This window comes from Pyrus communis, chromosome 5, assembly GCF_963583255.1.
Source record: "Pyrus communis chromosome 5, drPyrComm1.1, whole genome shotgun sequence".
Taxonomy (NCBI): domain Eukaryota; kingdom Viridiplantae; phylum Streptophyta; class Magnoliopsida; order Rosales; family Rosaceae; genus Pyrus; species Pyrus communis.
The window spans coordinates 18981855-19000745 of NC_084807.1; the positions used below are offsets into that span (position 1 = coordinate 18981855).

The following is an 18891-nucleotide window of genomic DNA, read 5'->3' on the forward strand; positions in this document are numbered from 1 at the left end:
TCTTACTATAAGATTTTTCTTTCAACATAATTGAATCTTCCTCTAGATTGTATAGATATTGGTTTATATGAACTAACGAAAAGAAGGAATTGGTTTTAAAAATCAAAAGGTAATAGGCATCAGAAGGCTTATAAGGTAAAACAGAAGGCCAGTTGTAACATATATAAGGCTTCTATTATTTAAAAGAAAAAAAAAAAGACTCTCAAACTTGTGACCTGCTACAATCCGTAAACTATTTCAACCACTAGAACATATACTCTTTATTGCAAAAATTAGCACACAAAATACATAAATTGGTGAAATTCCAGGATGAGCCATGCCCTATTGTGGCCTCCCCCCTTGACCAGACAAATGTGTGATCCTTATCCAACGCTTCAAGACTGTTTTGTGCACAAAGTCTAGGCAAACCCATGACCAATACTCCTCAACGTACGCATGCATGCATGAGCTAGGCAGGATTGGAGATCGATCTGTGACCCAACCCCAAGCTGGGCACATCCTCCGACTTGCTAGCGACATATGCATCAGCCGTCATAGTGATTCGCTCGCCGGTGAAACTCTACACCGGTTGCCCATCCGAAGGTATCTCTCTCTTGCATGCGTCCTTTCATTTATCATCACCATCACCATCACCATCAACATCGATATCCTACATTTTGGTCAGCTTTACATAAATTAAAGGCTGCGTTAAAATATGGATTCGTCGTTTTTGATGGAGATTCAAATACCAAAGCATGCAAAAGGTGAGGGCTCACCCATGGTTCCCTTACTTCCCGTTTCACACAACCCTTATTCAAAATCCCATATTGCGACAAGGTCTACCAATGTCTCCACTACACCAACCATTGCCAAATTCACCTTCCTCATTTTTCCCTCCTTGGTCACTCTTGCCATTATCGTATTTCTACCGTTCATACACAAGGAGCTAACTCTAGGCCCCCAAGCCCCCGTTGTCCAACTTACCGCCTTATCCGTGCACAAATTCAATGTCTCCGACATAAACCTAACAGCCGAATGGGACGTCAAACTGAAAATTGCTAACCCTAATCTTGTCTCTTACATTTGGTTCAACCGGCTCGAAGGTTTCGTTCTGTATGAGGACAGACCGCTTGTCGTCAAGCCAGAGGAGCCATTCGGTCTGCCCATGAAGACAAAAACCGAACTGCATCTCAGGCTTAGAATGGCGAATTGGGAAGGGGATCAACCAGCGCTTAAGCAATGGATGTTGGAGAAGATGAAGAAAGATAGAGAATTGGGGGGTGTGAGATTTAGTGTTCAGATGGCCATCTGGGCGACGTATAGGAGTGGTTGGTGGTGGTCGGCGCAACATGTGATTATGAATCTTCAGTGTTTAGATTTGCAGATTGGGTTTGTGCCAGGCGCCACGGCTACAGGTTTTGGGATTTTGATGGCTGATGTACCCACGACGTGCTATGTTCCCATGCTAGCTGAGTAATAATTTAATCTTTTAGATGACCTGATTTTTCCCCCTTCATTTTTTTTCCTTGTGTATTTCTTTATTCCTTGGCTGAAGCCCTGTGAATAGGATCTTAATCAAATTTAATGTGTTAGATTTTCTATTTTGCAAATATCTACTCTGCAGGCATTGGACTTGCTATTTGGTTCTCTTATTTTCTAGTAATCTCTATTTAATCATTTATGCGGATTTTATTTTTCAACATATTTAATCTATTAAAACTTCAATGCCGGTATATATTGTAGAGATTTCACATGGATTTCAAATAAGAATCATTCGCTTCACTTGCTTTACTCCTTAGAATTGCTGGATTCTTTTGCTTTTGCTTTCAATTTTCTAAAATATTATTTTAGTTCATGTAGTTTGGGTAAAGTCCCATTTTGGTCCTGGTAGTTTCAATTATTAGTTATAGTTTGAAGACAACAGCTTAATCGTCTAATTTTTGTCCCTTTTTTGACAAAATATACTTGATACCATTTATATATATAGAGAAAGCTTTAAGTCATTATCGCTTGCAAAAGTATAGAAGGAGCTATTATATATCGAGTAAGTCTCTTCCGTGGAGACATAAATTCACATTCAATAGAAGAAGGACATGTGGACTATATGCTCGATATAATGGTTTTATTTTTAATATGTGAGCAGACCACAAACCACTTCAGAGAATGTGGCATATGTCTGCCCTTTATGAGGGACCGCACGTGGTAGTTGTTTGTCCGGTGAGTATAACGATTTTGGACCACCAACATATCCAGGGTGCTTTAGACCTGTGATAAGTCTTGGCACTGAGCCATACCTGACCCAACGATGGCAAGAAACCGACTCTTCAGAGTCTCCCTTTTGGGTGTCTGGTGGGTTTGCACTCTTACCAACAGGGACCTCTTGGACTACTAGCATGTAGGATTGCGTAGACTGGTTTGCACCATCACTAGTAGAACGTTAAGGTTTGCCTAGTATGACTTGCAACTTCCCCTTGCGGTTGCTTGTCAGGTCTATAAATAGCCAAGTTAAACAAGGAAAATAGTAATCACCACTTACTTCTTTGGACTCTCTTAAGTGCTAAGTTTCTCTCAAACTACTTTTCTGACTTAGGCATCAGAGACCCTTTGGTGGACAACCTCCCCCCTTTTTGTGTGTTCGTCAATTAGGCTAACAGTGTTTCTTATTTTGTAAGTGGAATTTGTCATTTCAACCATGTACGAAATTTGCATCCACATCTCCCACTCGATATTTACAAGGCTTATTTTTAACTATGCCCCTGGGACTCAGTTTTGATCTTAGTCTACCCCTGAAACTCAAAAGCCGGTATTTTATTCCTTGAAACTCAAAATTTGTTCCACTTTGACTAGTTTCCATTAAATTTTTAACATCTGTCAAATTTGCTTATGTAGCTTTGCTATCTATGTGGTGACATATTTGGGACCCATCACCCAATAAAACTGTACTATATATACCTACGATCCCATTGTCATCTCGACTCCGACCTTTCTCATTGTCGTCCTCCTCCGCTCCAACTGCGTCTGGTCTCTCTTCTTCCCTCTATCCTACAACAAACTTTCAATCTCCCACCGACTCGGAGATTTAATGATTTCAAATGATAGCGAGTTTTCCTCAAGTAAATATTCACTATTTTTTCAAGTAATTATCGAATGAAATCTGTGAGAAGAGCATAAGAAATACAAAATCAACCATGGAAACATGGGACTCCATTTCCTAATTTTTCTTTAGTCATTAATTTTTCACATCAATTTTCAATAGGATTTACATTTGTTTTTTAAGAAAAGAGTTCAACTGGAGTTAATATGTAACCCATTAGTTCTCATAAAACCCACAATTTTTGTTAATTGAGAGAGTTGGAGAGACACAAAGAGGAGAGGGGGAGAGAGAAGAAGATGAACAAATTCTAACGTGGACATAATATCCATCTTTTTTTGCACATATATGCATTTTTTAATCAACGTCAACATATTTAACGGCTTTTGAACGAAATTAACAAAAGTGAGGCAATATGGATCAAATTTTGAATTTCAACCAAGTTTCAAGAGATCCAGCTAAAAATAAGCCTATTTACAATAAATTGGTTAGAAGTAAGATGTTTTGGGCACAACAAAATATCAACATCACACTTATTTTACTAGGATTTTGCAGTTCTAATAATGACGTGTGAAATGAGGTTCCCATTCAGTTGCAAGATTTTTCTCTTATATTTAAGAAGGGGAATGTAAACAATGGGGTCTTATTTGAGGTTTACCCCTTGTTTAATACTAGTATTATAGGGAATATGACTAATGACATTCCTAATTTTTTAGGAATGTGACTCCTCATGGGGAGGAGGTGTTGAAAAAAGGGAATGAGAATCAACTTTTTAATACCAAAGCTATCCTTACATTATTCATTGATGAAATGTAAAATTTATTTTTGTACAAAGGTGTCTTAGTAATTAAACTAATTTTATTCCGATTTCTGATAGCTAGTAAATATTTTATTTGATTTTTACTTTCTTTGTCATTCTAATTGTACACGAGCAGTAAATATTTTAACGAGAATGCCTATTACCGATTCATATTCTTATGTTCTTTATACTATCTTTGAGTTTAATTACCAATTCGATTGATGAGAAGCTGACTTGGTTGGCCTCCTATTTATAAAACCAATAATGAAAAAGATAAAGAAACCTACGGTTATTATTATTATTATTATTTTTTTTTTTACTAAAAAGCCTTCCCAACTTAAGAATGTCATTTTAATTAATATTAATATTATAGTATAATCATCAAGCCTAATTCACACAACCATAAGGCCCAAGCCTTCAATCAATTTCCAAATGGTCCAAGTTCTAATTACTAAGAAAAGGGAATAAGCCTATATAAAGGCTAGTGAAAAAATACTGTTGACCAATGTGGGACAAGAGGGTCTCAAACTCCAATACCTACATCGTTCCGTGAGTATGTGTACGTAAGAAAAGTAATAATACATGCATCCATAAGCTAGCACGACTTTAGCCTTTGCCCTCAATCCGTTTCTCTTGGGGAACAAGAAATATATTGCCTACAGATGTCAGAGAATATTCAACAAAAACTCCAAACAGATAAAGAAACTAAAAAATTTCTAGAAGAGGGAAAAGAAAACTCTAACTAGGAAAAAGTCAATCCCAAAATCGACCAATGACGTATTCCTCAAGTTCAGACCTGATATAAATATACCTAATCCGACAACATATCAGACATAAAGAAAACAAACTTTCAAAGAGCTTTGCGACTGCGATTGTTTATAGCCATCCATGTCTGGCCTCCTCCAATACAACTTCTTTCCCACTGATTTCTTCTACCCTCGTCCACAACCCGTCGTCAACAGCGACAGTTCTACTCCCGGTAATTCTGTTGTACCTGTTCAAACCCGCCTGCGAAAGAGCGAAGAACATCGTGTTGATGATCAAAAAAGGCCTAATGTGACGGTTCGTTATGATTACAAGGACGAGCATCACAATAAGTTTTGGCAAGCCTCTTGCTCAACAGAGCTTCTACTTCCTCCGGCCGTAATAACCAAGAAGAGCCTTAATGATTAATTATGCGTTTCGGCTTTTAATTGTTCAGTATTTTGTTGAACATATTCGTCGATCTCTTCCGATTGATACTAATGTAATGTTAGAGGATTTAATTTTGGTCTGCTTTTTATGCAAATAAGGTTTGTAATAATATATAAGATATCTATTTGAAAAATTTCTGGAAATTATTATATATCTGTTTTCTCTTTTGTCAACAGAAAAAGGAAAATTAATGGCCTTGTGATTTAGGATTCTCCGTCATAAAGGAATGAAGCTAGGCCAGCCAAATTTAAGTTGCCTACAAGAAAATCCAGAAGGGCTTCTTTGAGTTCATAGTGCATTCATAACGACAGACTGACAGACAATTTTTATGAGGGAAGAGGGAAAATTGGCGAAACTACCGTGTCAATAAGAAGAAATCTATATATTTTCCACCTCCATTAGTTTCCGCAAAAACTTCCGATTGAAAAATTCTAAAAACACCCCCAAAAAGTTGTCTACATACCAATTCCCTACAATTTCATCGGCTTTTTTCTTTTATCGCCCCAAAATTTCATCTCGAACTCGAGTACTTTTCAAGAAGTCATTCGTCCTAATACTGTATCACCCAAACTCATGCGCTTATCTGTTACCGAATGAGACATATTAGCTATTACTAGAGCCATACCACATGGCCATATAAAATCGTAATGACCATCCTTGTGACCTATAATATGGCGTGACACACTACGCCTTTGTTGAGGCCCATGCCACCCCCTTCCATGGCATGCACGTCCAAGGTCCTGCCACTCGATCGGTTCCATAGATGCTTTGTACCCACCAAACCATACGTAATTATAAAAAATTGAAAGAAAAAATAAAAGTTTTAAGGAAGAATACCAACTTTAACGAAAACTATCAATCTCATCCCATTCTATTTGGATTAAGCCACAATTTGTGGGCCAATATATTTCTAAGAATAGTTACATGTACATTTTTGCTTTCATTGCACATAACCCACATGACCCACATACTGTCGGCGTCAGTGTTGGAAATTGTCTCCCAAAAATTTCAAATCACTGTTCAAAATGACATGAAAATAGCAATAGGTGCAACTTTTCCACATCAACTATGTTTTGTTGTGTGAGTTTATTGTCTTTTTTACATATAAACTTATGAAAAAATTCATTGTTTAACATGCTTTTTTGAAAATCATTGTTAGACAGTAACATTGAGATTGATCGGAATTTTTAATTGATCGGCAGCGGAAAGTTGGCTGGTCGAAAAAACGTGGTAATATTAAGTAGCAGTTATGTAATTATTTTGAATTATAGTAGTACTTAGAGAACTGATTTGATTGGCCTTTCCATTGGTGCCTAAATAAAAAAATGTAAAATTTTAGCTAAATTTTTTCTTAGAATTGGTATTTGAACTAATGGTGCAATTCATTCTCTCATCATGCATGCCTGATTTACTTTAGAAATGGATGCATGGCTTTTAATTCCATACTAATTGAAGGAATCCTTGCGATTCTTCTGCCTAATTTCCTAGTTCGAGTCCGGCACTGATTGAGAAAGAATATAAAATCTTTTTCTCTAATATTGTCGGTTTCAATTTGCGTTCATTGGACCTCTGATGCTTAAATTTCATTAAATTTGATCTTTCTCAATTTCGAAATCACTATCTAGGTTCGATTTTGGGAGAGGGTGATTGATTGACCGATTCTTATGGAGGAGAGAGGGGAGGAATAGTTTATTCTATTGAAATGGCAGAAAAGGAGAGGATAATTGATAGAGAAAGAAACGGAAAAGAGAGGAAGAAGATGATGGGTTAATACTTCTTGGGTTTGATGGAGGGGCATACCAGGGGCATAACATTATGGCTGTTAACTACATTACAATGTTTTGGGAATTGAAGAGAAAATCAAGAAGAAAGGATGAATAAAAGGATGAAAACAGAGATTTGAGATATATATATATATATATATATATATATGCTTTGTATTTAACTGAAAAAGGAAGAATACACAATTATGTTTTTATAAGAGAAAACCTAACCACTCTAACCAAATACTAACAAACTTACTAATTGTATTGCTAATTGTATTTCTAATTGTATTCCTGATTTGTACCCTTAATACTCCCCCTCAATCTCAACTGGGGTATCTCAGTTTGAGATTGCAGCAAAGTCTCAAATAACAAACATTGAAATATGGACAAATGGACGCACTGCAGAGTGTTCTTGTTCCAGTTTGAATTTGGTGATGCTTTCTGATTGAAAAAGGTTTTGTTGCCTTGAGATTGTAGCAATTTGAGCTTGCTTTTTTTTTTTTTTTTTTTTTTTTTTCTTTTTGCTCCTCCTTTTCTTCCCAACAGTGGTCTCCCTAGTTTTGCTCAATGATAACACTTGTTGATAATATGCACAAATGCTACTTGGTCATAGTTAAAGACAGAAGTTCTAGAAAATTGAACCCACAAACATGAAAGCTACATGAGCTTGAAGAGGTACCACCCAGAAATTCACTAAACTGACAAAGCCTCTTAAATTGATGTCAACACCTCTGTAGCTATTGCAAACTAAATAGAAGTTTGCACCTTTTGCAGATACAATCTTCCTATCCAAAAAATCCAATATTCCTCTGCTTCTCGCAGGAGCTTCAATCGAATAACAGCCTCTTATAAAGTTGTAACACGCCCTCATGCCGGTTATAACAATTTCTTGAGGGATTACCTTTGTGGGATTTACCGTCAACAATTTCATTTAACATTGGCTTTGCCCTTTAAAACAGAAAATTAACAATCTACAGTGTGGCATCGGCCTTAATTATAGTACCACGGGATCGCCCTTTGTGGATTTTACCAAAAACAACTACTCATAACAATGGCATCGGCCTTCACAATTTCAACAACAGAAAATCAACATCTATGTAGGATTACCCTTCTTGGGATTTACCTAATCACATCACGGAATTACCCTTCGTGGGATTTACCGTTAACAACTTCTTCTAACTTCATTGTATTATCGGACTTACAGTAGATACATGCTAACAACTGAGTTGGTGAGACTCACATTATAAGCTATAATAAGGAAAATACTGCACCACTCCTCAATTAGCTCTTGAACAATCTTCTCAAGCATTACATTTCCCATTTTGGTACAAACCATAAACTTGTCTGTGCTAGAATACAAGAATTCACACCAATTTCTCAAAACATATCAAGAGTTGACACTAATGAATTGAAGAACATAGAAACAATATCACTTGATTCAAGCTTGAATTCTCCAGAACAAAACACAAATCGCCAAGGGAAAAAAAAAATATCGCCATTGACTGCCATTGATGTAAATAGCACCTTTTTGATTCACAATGTTCATGTAATGTTCTTGTCCTTGCCATATTCCATCTGAGAAGGCCCTTTTTTTTTTTTTTTTTTTTTTTTTTTCTGACCAATACTCCTGAAGTAACGTCCTTAGCTCAAGATTAGCATCATCATCATCATCATCACCAGACCAAGCATGTGTCTACAATAGTATAAGTAGTTGTAAGGTCACTTAAGAAATCAAAACCAAGAAGAAATACAAAACCTTTAAGAGAATTAACACCACCTACTCTACTAGTAGAATATTAAAGCTTAGTTGTGCAAGAAGATCATCAGGAAGTTGATGAAGGAGATATGCTGCAACATCAGTTTGGTTGCCAATGGTGCACAACATCAGGAAGAAATCAATGCAATCATGGGTCTGGTTGAGAAGATTGTCACCAATGGTGCACATGACTTTGGCTTAGCTATTGTGAGGACTTAATTTATCGCATCGTGTGTTCAAGCTTTTCTTGACCGAACGATAAGTACTATTGCATGTCCAGTCACTGAAATGGTTCAAAGGTTACATAATTTTGTCAGGCTGATGAGATCCAACTTCAGTTATCAACATTGAAAACCATTCTAGATCTTGCTACCCAACAAAAGAAACAAAGTAGAATTTCAGTGAAGTAGAGAGAGACAAGAATCAAAACCATCGCACCTTTCATTCACATTTCACTACAATTCACCTTGTTGAATACCCAAAGAAAACTCAAACTAGTAGTGCCATTTTTCATAATCCAACAATATTCTTGAAATTGGGAGCACACAGAAACACGAATGCCCAAATCTTGAACAAATATACTTCCAAAAGACAACACAAACCACAACCAAGTAGTAGAACCCTAATTCTTAACCAGTAACAAAAAACTTGAAAAAAAAAATCCTGAAAAAATCCATTCTAATTGTTCAAGAATTTAGAGAAAATGGACTGAAAACATAACCTTAACATGAAACTTTTCAGTTGGGAACACCTGGACTGCACACATGTCTGAACTTTCTTCCATACCAGAGAACAAAGTAGAGACAAAGAAACTCCACTGGTTACACATATAATGGGAAAAGTCCACAGTATGGCTCAAATAGAGCAAACGGTTCATTTTCTGCCAATAATTCAGGTTCTGGAAACAATTTCTTTGGAAATAGTTTTAAGCAAGGAATCAATTAGAATGGCAACACCAATTATAAGTATACTGTATCACCTGAATATCAGATTTGTTCGAGAAGAGGCCATACAACTCCTAATTGTTATCAAAGACATACTTTCAATGGTCCTCCATCAAATGGCTTTCTTGTGTGTCAAATCTGTGGAAAGAAAGGACACACAGCTCTGGAGTGTTATCATAGGAACAACTATGCCTATCAAGGTGGGACTCCACCTCAATCTCTTGCAGGAGTGACAACACGAGATCAAATATTGCAAGTTCAAGCTTAGCTCTATTTGTTCCTGAGTTTTCAGTTGCAGACACTTGGGTGGTTGACACAGGTGCCACTCACCACATGACTACCAATCTAGATATATTAAGTCAAGTAACTCCATATACTAGTGATGCTAAAATCACTATTGGAAGTGGTGAAGGTTTGCCAGTTCATAACATTGGTTCATCAATCATTAACATATCTTCTAATTCTCTCATTTTACATAATGTATTACATGTGCCAAAGATAGCTATGAATATGTTATCTGTAAAAAAGCTATGTAAAAACGATGGTTGCTAGTTTATATGTGATGATTTGATTTTCTTTATACAGGACAAGGTAATACATCTGATTTTGTACCAATGAAAGAGTGATGATGGGAAACTATTCCAGATTCCAGTAAGTGTGAAAGAGAGAGAAGGAGAGGAAGAATTTTCAATCTCTAATATCTTTGTATTTGTTTAGAATGAATAGATACAGTATCATTACAATCTTCTTATACAGTAGCTAAACAAGCTTAGACCTTAAGCTAGCTGACAGTTACTAACTAACTAGCTAACAACCTATCTGAGGTGGCATAACATAATTGTTGAGATGGCATATGATGTAGCATTATCTTCAACATTCCCCCTCAATCTCAACTAGGGTTCCCAAGTTGAAGATTGTAGCAATGACGATTGAATGCTGGATTGTGCAACCCTTTTGTTAATAGATCAGCAGTTTGATCTTCAATGGGAATATACACTACTTCCAAATCTTTCTTTTATATCCTCTCCCTAACAAAATGATAGTCTGTGTCTAGGTGCTTGATCTGAGAATGAAAAATCGGATTTGCATTAAAAAACCGTAATTCTTAACCAGCAACAAAAAAACTTGAAAAGAAAAAAGACCAAAAAAAATCCATTCTAATTGTTCAAGAATTTAGAGAAAAGGGACTGAAAACATAACCTTCACATGAAACTTTTGAGTTGGGTATTTCGACAAACACCTAGACAACACACATGTCTAATATTTCTTCCATACCAGAGAGAGTACAGAACAAAGAATTCATTGACCCATTTCTTCAAACAGTTGGAGTGCACATAATCAGAACCTAAAGAGCTCCCAAGATTTGCAATCTTGAACAAACAAACACCACCAATGAATTCAGAAAGTGATTTGAGTAGACCACCAAAAAGAAAGAACTATATCGAAGACGCCTCTAAATCCCTGCACCGACTACCAGCACTTAGGAAAGGCGTAGATAAATGCGAAATACCATGAAGAAATCAAACACCCCAATAGCAAAATCATCCGAATTAGCATTGACGAAAACTCCCATCGATGCCTCCATTTGCTACAATCGGTTTCTGTTCCCAACCAGAGTTGTCCTAGCCTTTGAACATACCTTGAAATTGCCATAAATCTTGAATCATAGACCCCAGATAGCATAGCACATACTCTATACCCATAGAAGAAAATCTTGATTCCAAAGAACACTTTGCAAGAAACATCGACAAAAACACAACCTCATTTTTAGTTAGTTTGAAAAAGACCTGGAACTATTGTTATTGCCATAGAACTTTCTGTTATTACTGTTGAAATTATTCCTTTGCTGTGAATGAAAGTTCTTTCCTCCATTGCCTATATAGCCAGAACCACCATTAAAGCCTTGAACTTTAGAATTGGAACTCTCTCCTTGTTCATAATTTGGAAAATATCCCTGAACTCCTTGTGTATTTGATGACTCCCCTTGCACACATAAAGCAGACATAGAACTGGGAAGACTTGTCATCCTGGATTCAATATATCTTTCTACACCAAGAAGCTATGCTCAAAAGTCTTTTAATGAAATGCAAGAATCCCTTGCCAAGATTACTGTTTTAATGACTTCAAACTCTGGTGGCAACCCAGATTTGTAGCAATTATGAAATCATTGTCAGTGATCTTTTCTCTAGTAGAAACAAGTTGATCTCTGATTCCTTTCAACTTCAACAAGTACTTATCCACCTAATATGTGCCTTTTTGTATAGTGTGAAACTCAAACTACAAAATTAGATGAAAAACCCACAAAAGACACATACAGTTAACACACATTCCAAAATTTGCAATAAAGACTATTTATGGTCATTGTGTTGGTTTGGTTGTAAACTTCTATCTGGTTTGCAATAGCTACAGAGGTGTAGACATTAGTTTAAGAGGCTTTGTCAAATTAGGGAATTTTTGGGTGGTACCTCTTCAAGCTCATGGCTCTAATACCATGTTAATTACATTGCAATGTTTTGGGAATTGAAGAGAAAATCAAGAAGAAAGGATGAATAGAAGGATGAACACAAAGATTTGAGAGAGAGAGAGAGTGTGTGTGTTTAGAGAGAAAATATGCTTTGTATTTAACTGAAAAAGGAAGAATACACAATTCTGTTTTTATAAGAGAAAACCTAACCACTCTAACCAAATACTAACAAACTTACTAATTGTATTGCTAACTGTATTGCTGACTTGTATACTTAATAATGGCGTGACACAATACGCCATTACAAGGCCTGTGCCACCCATTTGATGGCATGGACATGTGAAGGCCTACAAATTTTATATGACGAATTCCTACAAGGTCATCCTAGTGCTATTTTTACCCAAACTCGCTTAAGTATGAAGTTTTGATGGGATCTTGTCATATGAATAGGTGTGATTACATCCATCATCTTATTAGTAATAGTATTGAAACCTTGCTTGGGCAATGCCATATGACCATATCAAATTGCCATGGCTTTCTCCACGACCTACGAATTGGCGTGATACGCTACACCTTTGTAAAGGTTCGTGCCCCTCCCTTTCACGGCACAGATGTATCACGGCCTTCAACTCAATTGATTTGAATTCGTCTTTGTGACCCACCAAACTGAGATAATAAAAATGAATTTAAGAAATTCGGCATCACTTTTTCTTTTTCTTTTTCAGAAAACATTTTTCAAGACGAAACAGTAGAGTTTTATTGATTATCATATAGTACAATCTTCAATAAGAACATCATGAATGAGATCCAGAGGCTGCTCAAACAAAAAGAAATTATGCTTAAAGTACAATGCCAAGAGAATTCTATTTCAACATTATATTATAAATTCTTTTTTTTCTTTTCCAACCCTATGCTCACCAGTTGATTAATTTAAACCTCATTTATCAAAATTCATGTATAAAGCTAGACGAGAAATACAAATTAATTGTTGCAAAATATTAGTATTTTAGGTATTTTGTTATTTGGATAGTGTTGGTAATTTTACGTAATAAGGTTTCTTAGTTTTTGATCTCTATAAATATAGCTTGTAATTTAGATTAAGAGAACAAGTTAGTCACAATGTAACCTTTATTTTATACATCTCAACAATTTTATTGTTCATGAATAATAGTTTTATAGTCTGTTGTTCATCTGTTTCATACTCTGATTTTCAACATAAGAACATACCAGGGCCATCTTAAAGGCAGGCAAGCATAGGAACGACTACATACATTTAAAAAGAGGTTTCTCCTCTAGCATAATATATCACGTATAAAGTACATGACTAGTTCTCTATACAAAAATATACAAATACCAAAAAAAGGTCGGGGTTCAATTCCCTATGTCCCGATTACTCCCTACTTAGTGTAGATTGTGTAGAATATCACTTGTAATTACTTAAAAAAACAAAACAAGACTAACTTATCAATAACCGTAAAGTAGTAATTGTAGGCTTGTTTGTCCTTGATGTAAACTAATTAATTGAGCAGCTACTAGCAATAGAATTAAGTAAAGCTTTCTCCGTATCTGCAGTAAGATGGCCTCGCTTGACAAGTGAGACCATGTAATTCATGAAGAATGAATCACATGACAAGATGATAGGCTCACTACTTGAGATTCCAAATGCTTCCTTGGACATCTTGAAAAGCTTTTGGAAAACGTGGTTAGAGAGGTAGGATAACGACAACACAAAACGTCTCTTGTCAATGGTATATACCACAAAATTTCCCCTTTCACTCACCATATTAGATGTTGTACTTGTGATTACATTATTCCCACATTCGTTAAGTTTTTCATTAGAATTTCTATTAACTAATGACGTGGCGCCCACATGGACAATAAACGGGCGCTATGTGTCAATATGGGCCCACTTGAATATTAAAAAATTATTCTTTTTAAATACAAAAAAAAAAAAAAAAACAAAAAAAAAAAACGCACCCGTTTTCTACCTCCCCCCAACCCCCTTCATCCCTTCTTTCCTTACAACCTGCACCCTCCATTCTCTCCTCTGCAACCCGCACCACCCACCCTCATCTCCTCTACAACCCACACCCACCTTTCCTACCTCATCTCACCCCTGCTCCCTCCCGTCTTTCCTCTGCGCCCACCCAACGCTATATACTTGACCTACCTCCACCCTCTTCACCTCCCATCCCTTCTCTCTCCTCCATCTTCTTCTCCACCCTTTACAATAACCCTAGTCCCCAAAATCTGAGGAACACAAATTCGAAATTCGAACCGGAGCAGCTACTGTTTGCGAGCTACTCGAGGAGAGAGAAGAACCAAAGCAAGGGAGCCACCACATGCTGTTGTTGGAGTACAATGGGGTGGCGGTAGGGGCTGGGAATGCTCAAGAATCGGTTAAGATAAGGGAATTTATCAAAATTAGGGATTTGGGTTAACTGGGTTTTTGATAAATTTCAGAAATTGGATGGGTTTCTTGTTGAATTATAATTCCTTTGGGTGGGATTTTGTTGGGTTGGGTGTGCGGGGAGGGTGGGTATAGGTTGTAGAGGAAAGAAGGGAGGGAAGGGGTGCGGGTTGCAGAAGAGAGAAGGGAGGGAGAGGGTGCGAGGGATGAGGTAGGAGACGGATGGTTCTTTTTTTTTTTTTTGTATTTTTTGTATTTTTAATTTCAAAATTTTTAATATTCAAGTGGGCCCATATTGACACCTAGAGTCCAATTATTGTCTATGTTGGTGCCATGTCAGCAATTAACAGAAGTTCTAATGGAAAACTTAATGGATGTATGAAAGTGTCCCAGAATTATAACTTTACGTACCAGACTGGGATGAAAAAAAACTTCATGTACCAAATGTTGAAAACAATAAACTTCTGGGTAGTAAACTGAGATTAACTTGAAGAGATATGATTTTTACCATCTGGAAAAGTAAGGATAAAAACACCTAAAAATACTTGTAATAGTACAAGGTTATTGTAGTATAGCAGCTTAAGCAAAGTTGTTTCCATAGGTATTGATTGAATAATTTGTATTTAAAGTAATTCTTAATTAACTATTAAAAACAAAGTTTCGAAAAGGTTGATTTTATGACCTAGAATATTAAAAATAAATTTTAAATTAAAACAATTAAAGAAACCAATTTGAAAGAGAACAATCTTAGAAAATAATGACAAAAGGACACTAGGGTTCTGCCATCACCTTGACAATCTTATGTAGTTTTACCAATTACTTATGAATTACACATGCAACTTTGAAGGTTGGGTTTTCCTTATGCATATTCTACTTGTCGCATTCAAGCTAGAACATATATCAAACATACAATTCGTATGTGGCATTCAGATCAAATATAAACATGCATGACTTATTACGCTTTGTGAAAACCCTTTGAAAAACCCTGCAACCCCTAAGACGTGGCATTCACCCTAGGTGAACTTACAACTATCAATCACAAGAAGCAATACTCAATCCTCCGGTGGCATTCTGACCGAATTGCATTCGAGTACTTATCTAAACATCCTAATGGTAGCTAAGCATTAATATATAGAGACAGTTTGAATACAGTGATTAATAACTCAAAATATGCATGTATAATATCATACGCAATTAAATAAAGACTACATATTTATGTTAAGGCTCAAGGCATCGCCCTAGCAAACAGAAATTAGTTACGAACAACTATAAAACAAAAGGAATTTTATTGAAATAGAATAAGGATAGAAAACACCTTGAAATATAAATCGTCAAAGCCTAGCTAAGTTCTCCAAATTGATTCGTTTTAACTTCTTCCCTAATAGCTAAATAGCCTTATTTATACTACTAAAAAAATAAAATCCTACCTAGAAAAGTCTTCTAAAAACTAGGAAACATAATAGAATAAGATAACTAGAAAATAGAAGGTATCCTATTTAAACTGAAATTTGGATTGCATAGAAAATCCATATTTAGACCAACCAAATTAACTCTGATTTGGTTCTGAAAGGTCTCTTTTTAAAGCTTGAGACGTTCCTAACAAATCCTCAGAAGGAATCTTCCTCAAAATATATCATCTTGACTTTCAAAATACCAAAACGTCCATAAATGTCAATTTGGGAAAGCTACGCGATGTGCCTTCTTTCTTCGCGACGGTGGCTTGGTAGAAAAATCTGAAACTTTGATACAATTATCTTGAAATACTCATGAACATCCTCTAATTGGAATCACTCCAAAATTTGTCTGTTTGTATACTTTTTCTCAAGAAGAAGTCCAATATCTTACATTGGAAATATAATCTAAAGTATCAAAATCTCACAAAATAATCAATAAATTAATACTAAGATTAGAATAAACTACATAGTATAATGTGGTCTCATCAGAGAGGAATGCAACCAGACCATAGTACTAAGCGGTTTGAACCTATTAACTTTATCTCGGTTGAATAACCTTGCAAGATGAAATACAATTCAAGAATGTTCCTATGAGAAGATTGCTAGTAGTCATCAACTTCCTTTAAATTTGAAAAAATAAAAAATAAAAAAGTTTAAAGTCCTGTTGTTGGAAGAAATAAAAAGCACATGAATTGGACTGTTATTGCGGTATAGGTGTATATTTTCATTCTTAATAAATTTACGATTTGATGATTTATCACTAGTATTTTCAGTGTGGTGAGGGAGCTACAAATTAAGTTCATACCGACAGGGAATAGAAATTAGTGATATATCAAAGAAATAATTAGATATAAGACCACTCATATAGTAAATTATTAAGTCTAATCTTTGAGATTCTTAACGATTTACGTCCATTAACTTTGATCCAACTAAACATCTTGAACTAATTAGAGTTTATACTAGACAATGCTAAGTCGTTGGTATGTATTATCTTCCTCTGGATTTCCAACTAACAAAGGTACAATTGCATGACATTATCTAAACAACAAAAGAGTACCTTTGGCACGTTGCCAAACATTGGAACTCAAGAATCATGTGTCCAAATAACCCAATTATAGAAATAACCGACTGCTTAGAGATGTGTCTTTATTCTACAAGATATAACGTAACACAATTCATAGTAATATCCCAAGATGCATATAGTTGCTGCACATACGGCTCTACATCGATAAAAAAAAATGGTTACCAAAAACTAGTATTTTAATCAAGTATCTTGACAAAAAATTGTTAGTAAGGACACAACTTAACATCGATCTATTCCAATATAACTAACCACATACGGCTCTACATTGAAAATTACAACCCCAAGAAAGCTACAAATATCATTGATTTGTCTATGGTGTCAACCGAAAATGTATAAAGGAAGGAAACACCACCGTTGCTCTCAAGCCAACATAATTAGCAAATTCTGCATTCCGGAAAATATTTCAAGTACTTGATCTCTTCTTTTTTCTCAAGTGTATATATCTTCATTTTATAGCATGGACTCTATGATGCTCAGCCCCAAGAAGCTCATTAAATATGCTAGGAAATGGGAGAAGAGAGCTTCTATTGAGAGGAAAAAGATTGCATACCTAAAAGACTCCGGGAACAATTTAGTCAAAAGCACAACATCTAATACGGTGACGGAAAAGGGAACTTTTGGGATATATACCACTGACGAGAGGCGCTTTGTGCTGCCATTATCCTATCTTTCTAACCACATTTTCCAAGAACTTTCAAGAAGTCCGAAGAAGAATTTGGACTCTCAAGTAGTGAGCCTATCACCTTGCCATGTGATTCATTCTTTATGAATTATATGCTCTCATTTGTAAACCGAGGACTGACTGTAGATACGGAGAAAGCTTTACTCAACTCTGTCAATACCCGTAGCTGCTCAATTAATTCTAGTTTACATCAAGGACAAACAAGCCTACAGTTACTACTTTGGGGCTACTGATCGGCTATCCCTTTTTTGTATGTGTACATTTTTGTAAATGAAAATGAACGATCGATTTCAACGTTCTTTTTGTATTGAGAACCTGAAATGTATTATATATTTGATATATTGGAAAATGAGATTGTCCTTCCCTAAAGTGCATGTAGTCGTCCCCATAGTCCTCTATATGTTCTTATGTATATTCTACATAATTAATTGTATTTCCCAGCTGGCTTTGTATACATTACGAACCTTGATCAATGAGCTTCGAATTTTCCAACTGGATAACAGCTTCTCAGATAATTAAATCGATCTTCTGCAACGGAATGAGGATATGGTTGAAAAGGGGAAAAAAATATAGAGGAAGGAAACACCACCGTTGCTCTCAAGCCAACAGAATTAGCAAATTCTGCATTCTGGAAAATATTTCAAGTACTTTTTTTCTTCTTTTTTCTCGAGGTGTATATATCTTCATTTTATAGCATGGACTCTATGATGCTCAGCCCCAAGAAGCTCATTAAATATGCTAGGAAATAGGAGAAGAGGGCTTCTATGGAGCGGAAAACAATTGCATACCCGAGGGACATTGGGAACAATTTAATTAGAAGTACAACATCTAATACAGTGACTGAAAAGGGAACTTTTGTGGTATATAACACTTGTTTGGATGAGGAAAATAAATTTGGAAGTTCGATAAAAGTCAGAATTTGTAAATTGACATATATCAATTCCTTTGTTTGGATTCATAAACATAAAAATTTAGAATTTCCACGTGGAAAAAGAATTTGGAATTTGGGACCTCCAATTTTCAAGTTTAAATTTCAGGTAACTAGGTGTCATTTCCAAGTTTCTACGAGTGAGAATTAAAAATAACAAATTTCGTATTCAAATTCCATTATTCTTTTAGATTAACCAACAAGAAAATTTACAAATTGTAGAAAATAAAATTCCGTTATTTTAAAGTTCCTTAGTAATCTTAATTTTCCTCGTCCAAACATAGTGTAATAGTATTGAGGCCTTGCTTGGGCAATGCCACTTGACTATATGAAATTGCCA

At 35.7% G+C, this 18891-nt stretch overlaps 1 protein-coding gene across 1 annotated transcript; it reads left to right on the top strand.

Annotated features, from left to right (window-relative positions):
• Positions 1-694: 694 nt before the first annotated feature.
• LOC137734356 (uncharacterized) lies at positions 695-1456 on the top strand. The gene has a single exon (XM_068473632.1). It carries the CDS (start codon positions 695-697, stop codon positions 1454-1456), a length of 762 nt encoding a protein of 253 aa, XP_068329733.1.
• The last annotated feature ends 17435 nt before the right edge of the window (positions 1457-18891 follow it).

Bases quoted from the DNA above. Each gene is read 5' to 3' on its own strand.
- LOC137734356 (XM_068473632.1), top strand. From the start codon at position 695: ATGGATTCGTCGTTTTTGATGGAGATTCAAATACCAAAGCATGCAAAA.